The sequence below is a fragment of the Microtus oregoni genome, unplaced genomic scaffold (assembly GCF_018167655.1).
Source record: "Microtus oregoni isolate MIOR12 unplaced genomic scaffold, Mior012 000008F_ref0000371, whole genome shotgun sequence".
NCBI lineage: Eukaryota > Metazoa > Chordata > Mammalia > Rodentia > Cricetidae > Microtus > Microtus oregoni.
Window position 1 is genome coordinate 43284533 of NW_024543067.1, and position 22129 is coordinate 43306661.

Genomic DNA, 22129 nt, shown 5'->3' on the forward strand with positions numbered 1-22129 from the left:
TTCCCTCCCACCCGATTTCCAACCCTGCTTTTATTCTCTGGACACATTTGTTCCGAGAACGGCCAGGGCCATGGGTTCCTGGCAGTACCACTGCTCTGAAACCCCTCCATTCTGTGGTTCAGTCAGGGACTCTTGTCAGAGCTGGAGACAACTTACTTGTGTCTCAGCTATTCCCTGTGCTAGGCCACTCAACATTTGAAAGGGAGGAGTAACGCTCTGGTCATAACAGATGCTGTGCACCAAGGTTGGGCCCTATGTCCTAACTCAGTTTTGACCACAAGTTCTTACCACTGGGAAATGGAAGGATGAACCATAGAAAGACCTGTGCTTTTTCAACTTGGCCAGTGTAGAAACAAATGCAGACAATACCATACCGTTTTTCAAGTGGCCTTTTCTCAGATTCAGGCCATCGTCTGCAGTCATGAGCAGCTCACTGATCCCTCTTGACACCAAAGCCTGGGGAGAAAGTCAGTAAGAGAAATAAATGGGTTGCCCTAGGCCCATGAGTTTGCTTCTTCCTAGGGCTGGAAAAAAAAAAGAACTATGGCCATGGAAATGAGACCGTTCATTTGAGACATGGGGAGGAAGGCTTCATTCCCCATGCAACCACTTTTATGTTAAAAAGTTAAAACAAAAATGTGAATCCTGCCTCTGTCACACTCCTCAACAGCAGTTACATTCCAAACCTCAGAGAAGAGGCAGAGGGGCAATTGTATCACCCAATGCAGTGCTTTCCCCAAAGGGCCTCCAGGGGTTGCTCCAAGCCACAGAGTAGAAAAATGAATGCTTCTGTCCATGCTGTCACCAAATCACCATACCTCATGAGCCAAATCCACAGGATCCTCTTCTGTCCGTAGTTTCTTCAGTCAGTGGCACATAAATTGTGATTACTCCACCCATGGTGGCCCTTTCACCTGCATGACCCTTAAATATTCCTAATTTGACTACAAATACTTCAGGGATACTCTCAACCAAGACGGAGAAGAGATGAAGGGACTTATGTAATGGAGGGGCAAAATACTGAGGTGGTGGCTGCAGGTTCTAAGACAAGTCAAATGTGTGCCTTTTTTGAGCTTTTGGACTACGATATCTTGAAAGCCAAAGAATTAATAGAATTCGCCTCTGAGTCTTTTGTTTGTATCATAAAATTATTGGTTTCTATAAGTCAATTTCGAAAACTAAAAAGGCAGAAAAGTCACTCAAGTGAGAGGACCCAGGGCGTCACTTGGCACTCTGTGCCACTGTTCTCTGGTTCCCATAGGTTTGATGAAGGTTCATTGTTTCAGTCCACTCCAGTGAGTCATGTGGCTTGTTGGGGGGTGACTGTATAGACAAACCCAGTAGGCTTGTCACACAAACAGAAACGGATTCTTCTGTAGAACATGGGCTGCATTTATTCCCATTGGCCTGTTATTTTAAATCACAACTACACAGTTGGACGAAGTGTTTCCTAAAGATTTAGTTGGAGAACCTAGACAGAGATAAAATGTAAGGACCCGAGGTCCCAGTAAGGAAAGGAGTCAGCGGCTGATCTGAGAAAATGGGATGGTGAACATATTCAGTGAGCAAGTTCAGTGCAAGAGGAGCCATGGCCATGGGCGACACTTGGGGCAAGAACTGAGCAGCTGAGGGTCCTGCATTAGAAGGACGGATGGAGCTGCTGCACTCCGTGATTGACAGCAGAGAGTTACTGCCTCTGGGTGATAAGCTACCGAGGGAAAGCACAGGAAAGCTTCTGATGGAGATTTCTATGTTGACTGAGGGGCACGAGAGAAGGCAGGAAACTGAAGAGATGAGCAGAGGGAAGGGGAAAGAGAAGTTTGTCTGGTGTAGAGATGTTTGAGAGGTTGGAGCAATGGACTGAGGGCATGTAGGGAGTTGTAAAAGTCCAAGGAATATAAACTATGTTTGCTATGGTACCTTACACCTGCAAATACTAAATTTAAAAGAAAACATAAAATAAATTAAAATTTTGACCATATTAAGTTAATGATGCTTAAAAATATTCTGGTTTTCTTGTTAATAGGTTATATCTATTTTTTTATGCTTGTTTTGTTTATGTTTCTGATGTACTTGTAAGTTTTGTTGCAAGCATGGCAGGAAGACAGAAATGGTTGGGATATTTTGCTGTCTTTGCACCAACAGCAGCTAGTCAACACTGCTGTGGCCAAATTTATAGGCGCAACCCAAAACTTATCTCTGAGTTCTGGACACTGGATTTGGATTAGTAAGAATTCAGATGTTTTTTGATAAAGGTAATGTTGAAACTGTTTAATGCTGTTCTTTTTTTAAAAGCTGGCTCTAGAGCTAGATTGTGGTCTTCCTTCACTAGACCCAGGCATACTTAGTTAAAAGTTTCCTCTGTGCCATTCTGTCAGTCTGACACTGTGACAAGGAGAAGAGAACCAAGCAGAACAGCCAAAATTTGGACTTGGTTTACATAAACATTCAACTGCTTTGAAATTGATGGGTTTGTTTTGTTAAATATAGTTAAAAATCTGTTGAAATTAAAATGAAACTAGTTTAAAAATTAACTAGTAACACTGGAAATTGGTAAATTGTAATCTATGTATAGGTAATTTTAAAGAAACCATAAGGCAGAATTTCGTTTTGAATTTTGGATTGCCATCATTTTTAGTCAACCACATGGCTCATTGCCATTTTGCAAAAATTAAGAAAGATAGATGTTATATGATTTCACCACCATCTTGATTAGGGTGACCACATGGAAAGGGCCTACCTAGGAGACAACAATGGGTATTTAAGATATATATCCAATCGCTGGATTCAGAGTCCAGAGCATTAACCATTACACCCCAGGAGCTTGTGATTTGGACTAACAATAAAAAGCTAAAATTAGGGTCAGAGCCATAAGCAGCAAATATCAAGCAAAAACTGGGATACTCATTTCTTGTGATGCAGCAGGACAATGATCTAAGTTGTCTGACAGAGAGCTTGGAGCAGCTTTTAAGTCCATGGGTCTCAATCTTTTGGGGGTTATACAGGGGTAGCCTAGGACCACCTGCGTTTCAGATGTTTGAAAATAACAATGAGAAAAAAAATTGTAATCGGGGTGACCACAACATGGGAAACTATATTAAAAGGTCAAAGCATCAAAAAAGAAAAAAAAAAGGTTAAAAACCAATGACTTAGAAAATGTCTCTCTCCGTACTCAAGGTCAAATCAGACTTAAAAATGTATGTCTAGCCTCATTGTCTTTGCTAACTTTGTTAAACTTAAGCTATTTGGATAAACTGAGTCATATATACTAAAAGGAACTTATGGTCCTGCCATTAATATATGACTACGGTGCCTTAGAACTTATCAAGGGCAATGCTAGCCCCTAAGGTCCTTCCTGTTCCCATTTTGCCATGAGACCTTTTCCTTGTCACCTTGCCTTGCCTTCCCAAGTGACAGCATTAACAGCTGAATACAAACTTGTTCTATTTTTACCCTTGGAATGGCTAATTTAGTTTTCTTTATTAGTTTCCATTCAAAATCATTAATTTAAAGGCAAAACCTGACAGGAAAATAATGTAAAACCCAAGTCTTATGAAAGCTCCTAAATTGCTGTAGACTGTTAGGGAATACAAGTTAATAATCAGTCATCCTCAAAGCACTGAAATAATTAATTACAGGGATAAGCCCTATTTAGTTCCCTGTATATGATTTCAAAGTCAAGCTTAAAACAAGTAACTAGAAACAAAGTTTGTCTAATCAGACATACCTAAGCAGCTCTCAGAGATCTGAGGAATGTGGCATTTAAAATGATAATTAAAAAGTTTATTATATCAAACAGAGACTCCTAGATCCTGGCAGTGACCAATAGTCTCCAGAGAAGATTATGGCACATTATGATGTTTTGATCTGGCTTATGATGATGCTGACCACTAGGCAGGATGCTTCAATGCACCATATGCTGCCAGAACCCACACCAGACTGTGGGCAAACAGCAGGACACTGGAGAGTTGATTGCACCGCTTTTGCCTAGACAAAATAAGGTCAGTCTTTTCCATGTCCCTCTTCCACAGGAACCTCTCACCTTATGGGCCTGGTAAAAACTGCTGTTCTGATACTTCTGCCTCCAAAGCTATGTAGACTTGAGTATGGCTGTATATAGACTGGTTCCTGCAATTTTTAATAGATTCTAAAGCTGCTTGGTCTGTTCTCAGGTATAATTATTTATCCTCCTGGGAGCTCTGATAGTATTGATGGCTAAGCTAGCCGTAACTTTGTCAACTCGGCGGCATCAGACAACCAGCTCCTTCCACAAGGTTATTCCCAACTTGTTAGCTCATTTTATATAGAGAGTCTGAGGATATAAAAGGTATGATGTAAATACAGGTTATAGCAGTATACATAGATGATTAAGATATGAAAATTATTTCAGATTTCTTTCTCCTTCTATGGTATAGTTCTGATAAGCTGGTAGAGCAATAACTACTTACTGTTTGGGTTACAAGCTCAAGATTTTAGATTTATCTGGCTGCTATCTAAATATCAACTTAAAGATGTTTCTCATCAGGCCCAAGATATCTCTGTCCAATCCATACCTGGCTTTTGGGGCAGAAGGGAAACGTACTTGTTTCTAACCCAAGTCTATAGTTTTTGCTAGGACACAAAGGAATGAGTCTACTCCTGCTGTTTTACAAATACCTTTTATCTTCTTTTTATATGATAGGGACCTGAAAGTTTCAAATGTATTGTTTTCCTTTAAGTACATAAATTTTAACTTATGTTCCTAGTTTGAACTTGTCTCAACAGGTTTCCACTTGCCTGGCAGAAACATCTAAGCATCAGTTGCTGACTACAACCTCCTCTGAATGACTTGTGAGCCCCGGACTTGCTGAAAATTGATGTGGACCAGTGCAGCCAATGTGAATGCTCACTGTATTTTCTTTTTTTTTTTTAATTTTTTTTTTTTTCGAGACAGGGTTTTTCTGTGGCTTTGGAGCCTGTCCTGGAACTAGCTCTGTAGACCAGGCTGGTCTCGAACTCCCAGGGATCCGCCTGCCTCTGCCTCCCGAGTGCTGGGATTAAAGGCGTGCGCCACCACCGCCCGGCTTTGCTCACTGTATTTTCAACAGAGTCTGTGGACCAGATGCTTCCGATAAACCCCATTGCCTGAATTCCCTCTTTGCCTTCTTAGCCCCTGACGACAATGTCCCAAAGTCAGCCAGAAGCATTACAGTAAAAGAATATATTTATTATCCTGTGGTCCCTGGTTGAGAAACTAAGTCAAAGGAAAACTCTCTTACATAGGGAGACTATGCAGCACTAGGGAAAGAATGTTGCTTCTATGTTGACTATTTAGGGATAATGAAAGAATCCATGGCCAAAGTTAGAGAAGGCCTGGCCTATTCTAGTTATGCTACTCACATTTGGGCCTTGCATTTTAAACAAATTGGTCCAGTTTATAAAAGAAAAATTGGGGCCATCCAACTGATGGTAATATGGACCCAATATCAGTCCCTCCTCCAAAAGACCAGGGAAACTATAGAGTTCCATGACTGAAATTCTCAGGAACCAGTCAAACCGTGTGTGTGTGTGTGTGTGTGTGTGTGTGTGTGTGTGTGTGTGTGTAAGGATCTGACCTTGCAGACTCTTTTTTATAAAGGGGCTTCATCATCTTAAGCCATATAGTGACAGGGAGCTGACCTCAGCTCCAGGAATATGCTGCAATAGCACATTAATTTAAATGGATACCCTAGAAATAGCCAATTAAGGAGCTAAGGAGCAGGACCAGAAACATTTAACAAAGATCAAATGTCTCTGAAGACATCCTGCCCTCGCAGATACCTTGTCAGTAATTATTGTTTCTTTGTTAGGGTTTTCGTGCACAAAAACTGACCAATGGTTTCAGAAATCATCTTACTCTGTAGCCCCCTAACCAATCGCAAGACCCTAAAACATGCATGCACCTTAATTCTGGCTTTTCCCCTTTAAAGGCTCTTTTTCCTCAGGCTCGAGGCCTCGCTCACTCCTTACCCACTGAAGCATCACTGTGCTGGAGGTTTGTGATCCAAGTTTAAGCTTCCTAAATAAGGTCCATTTGTATTTAGATTGGAAACTGGCTTCATGAATTCATTTGGGGTTCCAAAACGCAGGCATAATAGTTCTGAGGTCCAGCTGCTTTCACTTCCCCAACTAGAAGGACTGACCCTTGAACCCTGAGTTAAAATAAGTTCTTTCTTCCGAAAATTGCTTTTGTCAGAATATTTTACCACAGCCACAGAAAAGGAAAGTCAGACAGTGGTGTTTTGAGACAGGGTCTCATGTCACACAGGCTGACCTCCAACTCACTATGTAGCTGAGGGTGATCTTGAACTGCCGACCCTCTGACCTTCACCTCTTCCAGCGCAACAGCAAATCTGGCTGTGTATATTATGTACTGTTTATTAGTATCTTAAGAAATGGTTACATCTGAAAGTAAAAGAATGGAAAAGCACATGTTAAATGTCACTCAGAAGGAAGCTGAGAGTCCTAGAAGGTGAAGCTGTCCTAGTGTGGGTCTCTGCCTTCTGTCAGAGACATCCGTGTTATTGCCAGGCCACTGAGTAGAATATAACCAAAGATCAAACATAAAATTGGACCCTATCCATCCGCACAGTTCACAGTTCCAGGCAAGCTACAGGCATCTGGGATGTGTTTGCGCCACAATATAACAAACCACAGACACAGAGCACTTACCGCTTTGACATATGCCATATACTTCTTATCCATATTGTAGGAGCCATATTCATTCTCAATCTGCACAGCAATGATAGGTCCTCCTCTTGTATACTGAGAGTCAAGGAGGGAAGAATAGAAGAGTGAAATATTGATGTGATTAAATAAGACTGGATTTTCTGAATCCTAGGCACACACCTAAAAACAGCACACCCAACTCCAGAATGAACCTCAGTGTTGGTCATTTCTTTCATTCACCATCAGTGCCTCTATGTGAGAAGTCAAATGCTTCCAAAATAGTTCCTTTAAAAGTATCCCCTGAATAACCACCATTTCTGCATACTTTAATGTGTTCATTGTGAGGGCTCAAACTTCCAGAGTCACCCTCCCCATCGCCCAAGAGCTTCGCATTTAGGGGGCACTGCCTTTGGCACCGTCATCTTCATTTAAGATGCATTAAGTCCTACATGAAGATTAACTTGCATAAACCACCAGCCCCTTAGTGACTCCATCTTGTCCTTTTCACTTTCATAGCCAAACTTAAACTATTTCCTCAAACTTCCTTCAGAAACATGTAGGCTAACCGGAAGGTGTCTCACATGTAGGGAGAGAGACACTCTAAGGCATTCAACTCCATGACAATGTTAGCGACATGGGAGCGTCCAGGATTCTGTACTCCTTTGACTGAAGTGTTTGCATACCCAAATCTGACCATAATGACTGAGGAGATATTCAAGACAGCCAGAATTGAAATAGGAAGATAGTGAGCAAGCATCTATCCTAAGCAAGCAAGCATCATCCCTAAGTTATTTAGCAGGGAAGTAAAACAAACACCAAGACTAAAGGTGTGCTTTAATTTTCTAAAGCGCATACTCTTAGCTGACAAACATGGAAAGACTTTCAAAAGCAGCTTCTTCTCTTTTGTCTTAGGCTCTTTATCTCTCTGATGAAGAACAGAACATAAAAGAAGAATGATCCAGAAGCTATCAGGACCCAGAATGACCTGAGGCAGAAGAGCTGGAATGTGATAAGTTTGATTGAAATATTCTAGAGAGGATTGCTCAGTGGTATAGGAGTACTGACCCATGAGGCTACAGGGGGCGTTTCCAAGACCTCCCAACATCACTTGGAGAAAACTCACCCCTGGAAGAGGGAGAACTCACTTAGGGATTCCAGGTTGAAGTTTCAAGGCTGCAATATTCTAAATTAGGAAGGGTGAGCACAAATGGCTGCAGGGATGAAAATGTCCTCTGTTCAGTTCTGTTCTGGAAACAGGTTCTCACTATGGAGCCCTGACTGGCCTGGAATTCCCTAAGTAGATGGTTTGTCCTTGAGCTCACAGAGATCTGCCTGACTCTGTCCCCTAAGTGTTGAGATTAAACATGTACTCCACCATACCCAACTTGTTTTTTAATTTTTGAGGCAGGGTCTCTTATATCAAAAACTGGTCTCAAACTCCTTATGACCAGGAAGGCAATCTTCTGGCCCTATTTCCTCTACCCCCTAACTTCTGGAACTGCAAACTTGGAAAACCACGCTGGTTTATTGAAGCTGAGGATTGAACTCAGGGCTTTTGTAGAAGGCAGGCACTCTACCAATTGAGTTACTACCGTATCCTGAGGATCTGTTTGTATATACTGTCAATATAATAGCAACCAGCTGCTTGTAGTTATTGGTACGGTGAAGGAGAAGTGTGTGCCCTGGAAACTTAAGTTCTAATTGTACTTTGTTTACATTGATTTAAGCAGCTACATGTGCCTATGGACACCATGTCTCTGAAAAAGGCCATCTTAATTATCTCTCAAATGTGCACTGGCTTGTGTAGTTGGTCACTCATGAGTTTTAATATCTTTCTGGAGCAATGATAGTCTATTCCTCCAAAACGTTCAACCATGTGAAGCATTCATCTAAACAAATGCATGTTTTGGCATTGCCTCCATTTAATATATACTAATCTAAAATAATTACTGTGAGGATAAAATAAGTTTGGTAAGTACTGATTTCCTAGTGAAAAGTTGATATCTAATAGATGTTGTGATGGCTTGAATGAAAATGGCCCCCATAGGTCCATAGGGAGTGGCACTATTAGGAGGTATGGCCTTGACGGAGTAGGTGTGGCTTTTTTACAAGAGGTGTGTCACTAGGAGAGTGGGCATTGAGGTCTCAGAAGCTCAAGCCTGGCCAGTGTGTCACTGTCACTTCCTGATGCCTGCAGATCAAGATGCAGAACCCTCAGCTACCTCTCCAGTACCATATCAGCCTTCATGCTGCCAGGCTTCCTGCCATGATGCTAATGAACTAAACCTCTCAACTGTAAGCCAGTCCTGATTAAACTTTTCCTTTCTAAGAGTTGCTGTGCTCATGTTATCTCTTCACAGCCACAGAAATCCTAACTGAGACCAAAGTAATTAAAATTTATCACTCTCTACTCATTTTCTACATGGAATAGACATTCTTTAGCCTAATGTGCAGTTCTATCTCAAATGAAGCCAACCTAAATTGAAAATATTGTTTTGGGGCTGGAGAGATGGACCAGAAGCTAAGAGTACTGGCTACTGTTCATGGGGACCTGGGTTCAACTCCCAACACCTACACTGTGGCTCACAACTCTCTGCAACTCAGTCCCAAGGGCCTCCTTGGGCAATGCACACATGTGGTGCACAGACATGTAAAAATAAATAAAACCTTTTTATAAAAAAAGATAAGAAAATATTGCTTGGTAAAAAAGGCACTAAATACTGAGGACCACAGCTGAAAACCACAAATCACTAGAGGACACATTATTTTCCTTGGGAGAGCATGGCTGACCAGGATCTGTGAACCCATTACCACTGCCTAATAATGCAAGAAAACATTACTCCCCTCTCCCAGGCAGAGGCAATAGCTCTGCTCTCTGAGGCAGATGCAATCAAGCACAGACATAGGCTAGAATATTCCTGGTAAGCGGTGCTACACACTTAATTAGAAATGGGCTAGTCCAGGTGCGAGAGTTAGCCAAGAAGAGGCTAGATATAATGGGCCAAGCAGTGTTTAAAAGAATACAATTTGTGTGTTGTTATTTCGGGGCATAAGCTAGCAGGTGGCCGGGGTGCTGGGGACACAGCCCTGCCACTCCTATTACAACAAAATTGTTAGATCAGGAAAAGATCTAAGACTCAAATTCAAAGTCAAACTCAGGGTGGCAAAGAGAGGCAGGAGAGATGGCTCAATAACTAAACACTTGATGCTCTTCTGGAAAACTGGGGTTCAATTCTCAGAAACACATGGTAGCTAACGACTCTTTGTAATTCCAGTTCTAGGGGATCCAACCCTCTTTTCAGGTTCCTTATGCACCAAGCAAGACATGGTACATTTGTGTGTGTGTGTGTGTGTGTGTGTGTGTGTGTGTGTGTGTGTATGATTATAGATAAGGTAAAAGTAAATATTGAAAAAGTCAAACTGGGAAGGCAAGATGCCTCTTAAGGCAAAAGAACTTACCACAAAACCTGATGATCTGAGTTCCATCTCACACAGTAGATAGATGATAGATAGATAGATAGATAGATAGATAGATAGATAGATAGATAGATCAGAGTTGAGCAGCTGGTGTGGGAAGGCAAAAGGGGAGTAATTAAATCCAAATCCTGTCCATGCATTGAGACAGGGTCTCAATAGGTAGCTCAGGCTGGATTTTGTCACTTCAACTGTCAAAGGCAGGAAATACAGCATGTGCCATCATGCCCAATTAGAGTCTAAAGGCAGAAGCTTCCTTACACAGAACCTGGAAATCCTGGCTGCAAACATACACAGTACCAGCATATGCTCCCTGCTTCTTGTTGTAATGAGGAGTGGCGGGCCACTTCCTGTCACCCGGCTCCTGGCTGGCTGGCTAGCTTATACCCCGAAATAACAACACACAAATTATATTCATTTAAACACTGCCTAGCCCATTATATCTAGCCTCTTATTAGCTAACTCTCACATATTAGTTTAACCCATCTCCATTAATGTGTATTGCCACGTGACTGTGGCTTACCAGCATGAGTCTAACCAGCATCCGTCTTGAAGAGGACAGCCATGGCATCTGTCTGACTCTGCTTCTTTCTCCCAGCATTCTGTTTGGTCTACTCCACCTGTCTAAATTCTGCCCTATCAAAAAGCAGAGGCAGTTTCTTTATTTGACCAATGAAAGGACCCCATAGAAAGGAGACCCTCCTACACGAGCTTCTCAGAGCACAGAAAGCAGCAAGCAACAAGCAGCAACTAGCCAGGAAATCAAGCTGGCAATCACTTCCCTTACCAGCAGAGATGAGGACTGGATTTTACCTGGAACATTGCTATCTTGGGAACCAGATGATCGAAATACTCATTCATCGCTCTGGTGAATCCCTTGTAAGTTGTCCGCAGCTTCATTCTGGGATCCTTGAGTAACCAGCTGTGATTGAAAAAGTGGGATTCAGACTCAGGATGGGAACTGGTGATAGGAAACACTACAGCAAAGAAGATCTAACACAGGGCCCCTATTTGCAAGGCCATAGAGACGGTGAGATGTGGGGATGTGGTCCAGCTTCAAGAAAGAACAGTCTCTGCCAATGAGAAACATCCCCATGCCACAAAGATCTGGGGGTAGTGGAATGTGATTCAAGACAGAGCTCAACAAAGTACAGCCCAAAAACCAAGTTTGACTTGCTCTCTGATTATTAAATAGTTTTGTCAGCACAATTGAACCCAGTTGTTCACATATTATCCTTCAGTTTTCAGGCTAATTACAGAGGCTGCATGTGGCTTGGAAAACCTAAAATATTTGCCATTAGGACTTTGTATCAAAATCGTACTATGTAGCACTGACTATCCTAGAAGCCTACATTATTATGCAGCCCAGGATGGCCCCAAATTTGTAACAATCCTTGCATCTCAGCTTTTTTAGGAAAAAATTATCAGCCTGTATTCTAGAATGATACTGTTTGGAAGTTCTTGGTTTGTGTGTGTGAGGGATGGAGAACCTGACCGTCTCAGAAAATACTCAGCTAGAAAAAGGGAAACAGCACAGATAAATGGTCCTGCTACCACATGCATAAACTTTGAAAGTGTTAACTAAGAGAAAACAGCTAGACTCAAAAATATACCCATAAGTACCTGCCATCAGGAAACAAAATGGTGTAGGTTTTCTAAATGAGTCCAGAAATAAAGTCCTGTGAATGTGTTACCCACCAAGGGATCTTCAGACCACAACTCACCTGGGCAAGCCTCCAAGGTCCAGGTCACTGCCAATGTAGGGACCTGGACACAGAATGACCCAGAGCCCCTCGTCTGAAGCCATGGTGACAAAAGCTCTGGAAAGAAAACAGTCACAGTGACATTTCCCTCAAAGTAATGGCTTGGCACAGCAGCTCTCTTCCTTCCTTCCTTCCTCCTTTCCTTCCCTCCTTTTTTTTCTTTCTTCCTCTTGTGGGCTTTCTACTCAAAGGGACTGTGACTTAGACAAAAGTGTTGAAGATTTAAGACAAAAATACTCTGAATTCCTCCCTTTATTATTTATTGGAAGAGAAATATATGACACTAAGGAAGATCCCATTTAAATGAAAACAGACTTTTACTTTTACAGGAATGTGAGGCTTACATGTTACAGCATCTAACATCACCTTGAGTGACATGCACTGCTTTTTCACGCTTATGACTTGCCTCTGCTGCACACAGTCCCTTCCCATTTACTTCTGAGCAACTTCTAAACTTGACTCAATTTCATCATCACCTCTGTCTTTCCTGACTTGACCCTAGCCGGGTCTGTAACAGTCTCAATACATAGTTGCCTTCCTCTCTTGAGCTTCCCCAAAATAATACTCCAGAAGTCAATATTTTTTTAATTAAAAAAAATTATTCTACTTCTATCAGGTCATGGAAGATATAAACTATAACTCAGATATCTGCCATTACAACTAAGAGAGCAGGTTCTTCATGATACACTTTGTAAAATACTGGCTAAAACAAGGTCTATTCCATACTATAACAACATGCTATGACCTATGTAAGCCATAGACTAATGGCTGAAGCAGGCTTCAAACGAGGTAAAAAGTTAATAGATCTTAAAACAGGATTATATTTAAAACAGAATTATAGGCCAAGGGTTGATGACACACACTTTTAATTCTAGCAGTAAGGAAGCAGAGGCAAGCAGTCCTCTGTGAATGTGTGATCAGCCTGGGGTGTTGCATAGAGAATTCCAGGCCAGCTGGAGTTATATGGTGAGACCCTGCTTCAAAACAACAACAACACAACAGCCACCAAAAAGCAGAGCTATAATCCATTCCATCACCCAGTTCCCCAGGCACATCCCTATCTGAATCTCAGAATCAAGTAATTAAAGTATGAACACATACATGAGGTCCAAGTTTTCAGTGAACTGAAATTGGCCCACTGATGGCTCGTGGAGGTTCCAAGGAACATGCCTGTCATGTGAAAAAAGAGAAACATAAGAAGCTCCCCCATCATACATGTTTGTCGTGTGGAAAAAGAGAAACATAAGAAGCTCCCCTATCATGCACTTCTTCAATACCAACTGCTCCACTTTTAACCTAGAAGCAAGCGTCTTTCACTTGGAGAAAGCTGAATGTTTCCACAATGAAGCCTCCAGTGTGGCACCTGCATTCCAAGCACTGAGGATCCTGAAGCAGGAGGATCACAAGTTAAAGGCCAGTTGCCTATATAGCAAGCCCTGTGTTGAAAAAACAACCTTAAAAACAAGCAAAAACTGTTGGGTGGGGTGGTACATGCCTGTAATACCATCACTTTGGGGGTTAAAAGATGAGACTCACAAGTTTGAGGCTACATAGTGAGAATCTGTCAAAAAAAGAAAAAAGAAATACCAGACCTGGTGACACATGTCATGTCCTTACTTCCAGTTAATGGGTGATGAAGCACAGGGATGCACATTTCAATGACTAATTCTGGTAGAGAGTTCAAGGGTAGCTTCAGCAATTTAGCAAGACCCTGTCTCAAAATAAAAAGTAAAAAGGGCTGTGCACCTAGTTCAGTGGAGTGTGTGTGTGTGTGTGTGTGAGAGAGAGAGAGAGAGAGAGAAGGAGAGAGAGAGAGAGAGAGAGAGAGAGAAAGAGAAGAAATGGAAGATGTTCTGAGTACAATAAAGACAAAGAAATGAAATATCCAAGCTGAAACAAACAGAAGAGTAGACACCTAGAATAAAAAAGTCAGGGGTTTTTAAAATCTAATGAAAGAGTCAGGCATGATGGCACATGCCTTTAATCCTAGTACTTGCAAGGCAGAAGAGACTGATCTCTGAGATCAAGGTTAAACTGGTCAACAGAGCAAGCTCCAGGACAGCCAGGGCTACACAGGGAAATTCTGTCTCAAAAAAATAAAATAAAATAAAAAGAAGAGGGGGAGGAGGAGAAAGAAGAGGAGGAGAAGAAAGAGGAGGAAAACAAGAACAAGAACAACAAGAAGAAGATATAATAAAAGTAACCATCAAAAAACAACAATAATAGAATAAAAAGGAAGACTGAATTAATTGAATGTGAGATTTAGTCAAGAAATCTAATATATAGGTTTTTGGAGCTCTGTAGCATGGGGAGGAGCAAAAAATAGTTGAAAAAACAGTCAAAAATTTTTCAAGTTTGATTTTTTTTAAAAGAAAAAGCTATATATAGAATCTACCCCAATTGTCTAAATCAGGAGCTTGAGAGATGGCTAAGCAGTTAAGTACTTGTTGCTCTTGCAGAGGACCCAGGTTTGACTCCCAGTATGCTCAACCACCCATAACCTCAGTTCCTGGAGTCCCCTTCTGACCTCTGCAGGTCTGTTTAGTGCAGATCGCAACTTTTCATGCTGTTCTGTAGGTTACTTTAACATCTTTTTGTCATATGCGTTCTATTTCTTTTTATCTACAATATTTCATATATATATGCATTTTATGTAAATACATATGTAATAATATCCTGAATATATATTTTATATATGTATACATACACACAAGATAAATACACAATATAAGAAATATATAAAAGATATATACACAAGATTATATTTTTTACATTATGTCATATAAATATGTATATATGATAAAAAAAAACATTGTAGTGTGATTATTCTTGGAATTCCGTTTAGTTTTGCCAATGAAAAAAAGCAGTATATGTAGTCATGTGTGTGAGTCTCCAATCTTTCGGTTTTGTTCTTGAGTTTTGTTCTGTGGCAGGATCTCATTATGTATCCCAGATGAACTCAAGCTTGTGATCCTCCTGATCGACCTCCTACGTGTTAGGCTCAAAGGTGTGTATTGCTGCTCTCAGCCCTTGTTTTGGGGTTTAGACTCTGCCTGCTTTTGAACTGGAGCTTTCACCATCAGACATCTTGCTCTTAAGCCTCGAGACCCCAAAGCAAGATCACTCTCTTCTGTCCAGAGTTTCCATCCTCCTAACTGCAGCCATGAAGAGTTCCCATCCCCCACAACATTGTGAACAATTCATTATAACTACACTTTACCTGCTATGGTGGTTTGAAAGAAAATTGTCCCCAAAGGAAATATCACTATTGGAAGCTGTGGTTTTGTTGAAGGAAGTTTGTCACTGTGGGGGTGGGCTGTGAGGTCTTTTTCTCAGGTTTTCCTGAGTGGAACAGTCAGTTGACTTCTTATTGCCTGCAAGATGTAGTACTCTCAGCTCCAGCACCATGTCAGCCTGCACACGGCCATGCTCCCTGACATGATGTTAATGGACTGAATCTCTCAAACAGTAACAAGCCAGTAAGCAGCTCCCCTCCATGGCCTCTGAATCAGCTCTTGCTTCCAGAATCCTGCCCTTTTCAACTTCCTATCCTGACTTCCTTGAGTAATGAACAGCAATGCTGTAGTGTAATCCTAATAAACCCTTTCGTCCCCAACTTGCTTTTTGGTCATGGTGTTTCATCACAGCCATAGAAACCTAAGACACCTGCTGATTGTGCTTCCCAGGAGAAACCTGACTACCACAGAGGATTCTGAGAACACAGCCTAGCAGGAGCTGGTCCTCACAAAGAGAAGCCTTTGCTGGAGCCCACATTGCTTAAGAAAACTCAAACTTGGGCTGGAGATATGGCTCGGTGGTTGGGAGCACTGGCTGCTCTTCCAGGGGTCCTGAGTTCAATTCCCAGCAACCACATGGTGGCTCACAACCATCTGTAATGATATCTGGCGCCCTCTTCTGGCAAGCAGGTGTACATGGAGGCAGAATGTCGTATACATAATAAATAATTCTTGAAAAAAAAAAGGAAAACTCAAACTTCACCTCATAAACCGAGATTCAGTGCAGATAATCTTGGTGGTTTAAAAATGCTACAACAGGGAAAGGCTTGTGGGGTGCAGTCCCCACATTTTCATGATGTTTACCTCCTGGAGTATAAATCCTCACTGTGGAGATCTGAGGAGCATTTCCTTCTGCTCCTTCTGTGGAGGCAGACAGTGACCATTTGACAGGCTCCCAGAGGATTCTGTTCTCAACAAAGCTCCAAGGAGACCATTTTACTGAATCTTAGCCAGTGTGAAAGAAATCCACCTTCAGCATGCTCTCTACTTGACATGGAATCAAAAATCATTCAATTCTGTGTCATGGTAGCAAATAGGTACTCAAGACTTCCAAAAATACTGCACATTTTTCTGGTTAGCTGTTATTTTAGTGGTGGTTTTTGGGGTGTTGGTTGGTCAGTTGGTTATTTTTGTTTATATTGCTTTGTTTTGTTTTGTTGACAAATCTAGGCTAGCTTCAGTTTTCTATGATTCTGGAGCTGGCCTTAAATAATCCTCCTGCCTCTATCTCCTAAAAATTGAGATTCTAGGCCTATTCCAAAAGCTTGATATGATGACTAATTTTGGTTGTTATCTCCGTTATGGTTTCTATTGCTGTGAAGAGACACCATGACCACAACTCTTATAAAGGAAGACATTTAATTGGGACTGGCTTACAGTTCAGAGATTTAGTCCATTATCATCATGGTGGGAAGCATGCAGGCAGATAGACATGCTGCTATAGAGGCAGCTGAGAGTTATATATCTTGGATAGGCAATAGGAAGTGATCTTAGACACTGGGTGTGGCTTGAGCATATATGAGACCTCAAAGCCGGCCTCCACAGTGACACACTTCCTCCAACAAGACTGCACCTCCTAATAGTGCCACTCCCTATAAGGGCTATTTTTTTTAACCACTAAAATTGTTGAAGTACAGAATTAACCAAAACTCAAGCAACTGGACATGCTTCTGAGGGATTCTCTTAATTGGATCATTTGAGGTGGGAAAAGATGCCTCAAATGTAGGTCATCTAAGGACAAAAGACCAACCCTAAAATCAGGACAGCCCACAAAAGATGACATGGAAGAAGGAAGCATTTGATTTTTGCCTTCTTGCCCTATTGCTGGCAAGTTTATCTTTGCTGGTATTAGAACCAGCTTCTATGGGATTCCAATGCAGACTGAAGAGCAACAACTCTTCAGAACTTCTGTGGGACTCCAGTACCAGATTGGGCCTGCTAAGGCACCCAGTTTCATGGACTGAACAATTATCAGATCCTTGTCCTTTCCAATATATATATATATATATATATATATATATATATATATATATATACACACACACACACACACACACACACACACATCCCTTTAGACAACCCTGACTAATAACTTGGCTAACAAATATCCTTCTTAATAATAATTTTTAAATGACTGTTCAGTTTCTGCTAGGATTCAATTGAAAAAAATTAAATAAGAACCAGAAGCAAGAAGAGCTAATACCAATACTCTTTAAATTGTTTCACACAATAGAGAAAGAGAAGGGACATTGCCAAACTCCTTCTACCAGGTCACAATCATCCTGATACCTAAACCACACAAAGATGCAACAGAGGTAGAAAACTACAAACCAGTCTCCCTCATGAACACTGATGCAAAAATACTCAATAAAATACTGGCAAACTGAATTCAAGAACACACACACAAAGACCAAATAGACTTCATCCCAGAGATGTAAGGTTGGTTAAACATGCGGAAATCTGTCAATGTAATCCACCATATAAACAAACTGAAAGAAAAAAACCCACGTGATCATCTCATAAGATGCTGGAAAGCCCGTTGACAAAATCCCACACCTTTTCATGATAAAGGTTTTAGAGAGATCAAAGATACAAGAAACATACCTAAATATAATAAAGCAATTTACAGCAAGCTGACAGCCAACATCAAAATAAATGGAGAGAAACTCAAAGTAATCCCACTAAAATCAGGAAGAAAACAAGGCTGTCCATTCTCTCCATATCTATGCAATATTGTATACGAAGAACTAGCTAAAACAATAACAAAAGGAGACCAAGGAGATACAAATCAGAAAGGAATTCAAACTACCACTTCTCACAGATGATATGATAGTATACATAAATGACCCCAAAAAATATACCCAAGAACTCCTAAAACTGATAAACACCTTCAGAAATGTGGCAGGACATAAGATTAACTCAAAAAAAAAAAAAACAAAATCAGTAACCCTCATATACACATGTCTATTGCTAGAGCAATAAGACAACTAAAGGAGATCAAGGGGACACAAATCGGAAAAAAAGTCCAACTCTCACTATTTACTGATGATATGGTATTTTACATAAGCAACCCCAAAAATTCTACCAAGGAATTTCTACAACTCATAAACACCTTCAGTAAAGCAGCAGGATACAAGACTCACTAAAAAAAAAAAAAAAAAATCAGTAGCCCTCCTTTATACCGATGATAAAATGGGCTGAGAAAGAAATCAGAGAAATATCACTCTTCACAATAGCCAAAAATAGCATAAAATATCATGAAGTAACTTTAACCAAACAAGTGGAAGATCTATATGACAAGAACATTAAATCTCTGAAGAAAGAAACTGAAGAAGACATCAAAAAATGGATAGATCTCCCACGCTCTTGAATAGGTAGGATGAACATAACAAAAAAAATGGCAATCTTGGCAAAAGCAATCTACAAATTCAATGCAATCCCCATCAAAATCCCAACACAATTCTTCACAGACCTTAAAAGAACATTACTCAACTTCATATATGAGAAAACAGAAAAACCCAAACAGCTAAAACAATGTTGTACAATAAAGGAACTTCTGGAGGTATCATCATCCCTGACCTCAAACTCTACTATAGAGCTATATCAAGAAAAAAAAAACAGCTTGGTTTTGACATAAAAATAGACACGTGGACCAACAAAAGTGAATTGAAGACCCTGACATCCGTGCAAATATGACCACTTGATTTTTGATCAAGAAGCCAAAAAGGTAAAATGAAAAAAGGAAAACATCTTTAATAAAAGGTGCTGGCGCCAGGCAGTGGTGACACATGCCTTTAATCCCAGCACTCAGGAGGCAGAGGCAGGCAGATCTCTGTGAGTTTGAGGCCAGCCTGGTCTACAAGAGCTAGTTAGGGCAGACTCCAAAGCTACAAAGAAATCTTGTCTTGAAAAACCACACACACACACACACACACACACACACACATACACACACACACACACACACACACACACACAAATACAAGTTGATCAAGGACCTCAACATAAAACCAGTTACATTGAACATGATAGAAGAGACAGTAGGAAGCACACTTGAATGCATTGGCACAGGGAACTACTTCCTAAATACAACACCAGTAGCACAGACACTGAGAGCAACAATCAATAAATGGGACCTACTGAAACTGAAAAACTTCAATAAGGCAAAGGACATGGTAAACAAGACAAAGTAACAGCCTACAAAATGGGGAAAGGTCTTCACCTTTTGAGCATATACTCAAAGGATATTCAATGATATCACAAGGATGCTTGCTCAACAATATTCAAAGCAGCATTATTCATAATAGTCAGAATCTGGAAACAACCTAGATGCCCCTCAACTGAAGAATGGTTAAAGAAAATGTGATACATTTACACAGTATTACACAGCTGTGAAAAACAATGCCATCATGAAATTTGCAGGCAAATGGATAGACAGAACTAGAAAAAGCCATCCTAACCCAGGACCAACCAGAAAGATAAACATGGTATGTACTCATTCATAAGAGGGTATTAGATATAAAGCAAAGCAGAAGATACCCAGACTACAAACCACAGCCCCAGAGAAGTGAGAGCCTTCTTCCTGTAACTGATGAAACCAGATGCAGAGATCCACAACCAAGCATCAGGACGAACTCTGGGAACCCAGTCAAAGAGAGAAGAGGAAATATATGCACAAGGGACATCAAGGTGATGATGGAGAAACCTACAGAGACAGCTGAACCAAGCTTGTTGCAATTCATGAACTCTGACCGGACAGCTGTGGAGCCTCCATGGGACTGCAATAGGCCCTCCAAATGCGGGAGTCAGTTGTGAAGCTTGGGCTATCTGAGGGGCCCCTGGCAGGAGGAACAGGATCTCTCCCTGGTGCATGAGCTAGCGTGTGAGAGCCCATTACCTGTGGTGGGATGCCATGCTCAGACTTAATACAGAGGGAAGAGGATTGGTCCTACCCCAACTAAATGTGGCAAACTGTGTCAGTTCACCATGGGGGCCTTTACCTATGGGAGGAATGGATAGGGAGTGGGCTAGCGAGAGGAGGTGAGGGAGGGGCAGAAGGAGGAATGTGAGGGAGAACTTTAGTTGGAATGTAAAATTAATTAAAAATAAATAAAAATAAAAAAAGAAACAGAAGCAGCAACTCACGTGGTAAGGGTGTTGAAGCCACAAGCTTTCATCTTCCTCAAGCTGAGTCTCCAGTTCTGCCTAGGTATCCGGAAGTAGTCCATAGTGCCAGATAGGATCCGGAATGGGGAACCTTCCAGTGTGAATTGTGATCCCTCAACTTTCAGACCTACCTTTCGAATCCGCAGCAACAAGGGGGTCAGGTGAGTTTGATTAAGCCTGCAAGGACAAGAAGGTGTTCAGATATAGTGCACAGGTTGCTGAGCCAAAAGGCCCAGGAAAGCTGGAGTTCAAAGTCAGTCTGGGATATAAAGCCCACTCTGTTTCCAAAGAAAGAGCAGAGAGGAGAGGAAAGCAAGGAGAGGGAGGGAGGAAAAGGAAGAGAAAGGAGCTACGGATGTGGCTCAATGTGGAAAGTGCTTACAGATTCCCAGCATCTGGATAAAGACCATGTCAAACGTAATAGTGCATGTATCTAATCCCAGCACCTTTATATGGGAATGGGAGGCAGAGAGAGGAGAATCCATGGAAGCGGTAGACAACAAGGGAGCCCCTGTCTCCAACGAGGTGGAAATCAAAGACTGACATCTGAAGATGTCCTCTGACCTCCACACAGGCACCATGTCACATGCACACAAACATGCACATATCCATCATATGCTTGTGTGCACATCTGCACACACAGAGTTTTTAAAAGCTTTTCCCTTAGGGACTCTAGGTATACCTTACATGGGACCTCTTCATTGTTTTGAATATACGTACCTGGGTAACTGGTTAAGGTTGGACGGAGCCATCATGGATAAGACAGAAAACAGACACAGAATACACTCAGGTCTCCCCAGGAAGGTCCACATGCTAAATGGGACAGAATAGGGAGGTGAGAAATAGGGGTTGAGAAGAGAAGCAGCTAGGGGCTAAAGGAGGCCTTCCTTGAAGAAGGGAGAGGGTGGTCTAATGCAAAGGCAAAATTTGTTCCTGGGCTTTTGTATCAGCTGGAATCTGGACAGCATCTTGAAGCCAAGGCTGCTGGCTGGAAGAAGACAATAGCAATTGCTGCCCACATAGCTGGGTTCTCAGGCACCATATACATTTGATGCTGGTTAAGGTCCAGTCAAGTACTGTTTTTACTACAATGGAGCATAACCCCGAGACCTTCCACAACTGCCCAGCTGCTGAGAAATGGACCCCAGTGCTGCCCTGCATAGCAGAGGAGGAATTTCTTCACAGGGCAGATCAATTCTTTGTCTCCAACTCCATCTTCCATTTGTTTGTTACTATTGGAGATCAACCCAGATTGCCAGAACTGTTGGGTTGCCAGAATACAAATCTTATTGTTTTTGTATTGTCTTGATGGTGCTTATTCTGAACAAATGCATCAAAACCTCATGAGTTCAGGCTGGACAGAACTCACTCGGCAGAGTCTGCATGCCGCTGTTTCCAGGGTGTGGGTGACATCTGAGCCCATGGTGGTGCCTGGCTCTACAAACTTTTCTAATTAAAATGGTTGATGTTTCACTTTGCTTTATACTTTAAACATAGTTTAATTAACATGAACTTATTATATATCTTTTATTGAATTGATGAAAAATGATATTCCACATGCAACCTCCTTTTACACACACACACACACACACACACACACACACGTCTTCTCAGCCTGTAGTAATCACTCCTCCATATTGAAATCACCACCACCACCACTACCATCAGCATTTCTGCACAAATGCTAAATTGCTAGCATTAGTAAAAACATTTACATCTGCGCAGAGCTGGGAATTGGTAAAA

The 22129-nt window shown here is 41.4% G+C and overlaps 1 protein-coding gene across 1 annotated transcript in view; it reads right to left on the reverse strand.

Moving 5' to 3' along the window:
• Positions 1-21198, reverse strand: part of LOC121451367 (beta-galactosidase-1-like protein 2) — a 35936-nt gene extending 14738 nt beyond the window's left edge. Inside the window, 7 exon segments of the mRNA XM_041656830.1 lie at positions 375-456; positions 6691-6783; positions 10975-11083; positions 11886-11981; positions 13026-13094; positions 20366-20563; positions 21107-21198. Coding sequence (XP_041512764.1) covers positions 375-456; positions 6691-6783; positions 10975-11083; positions 11886-11981; positions 13026-13094; positions 20366-20563; positions 21107-21198 — 739 coding nt within the window.
• Between the last annotated feature and the right edge of the window lie 931 nt (positions 21199-22129).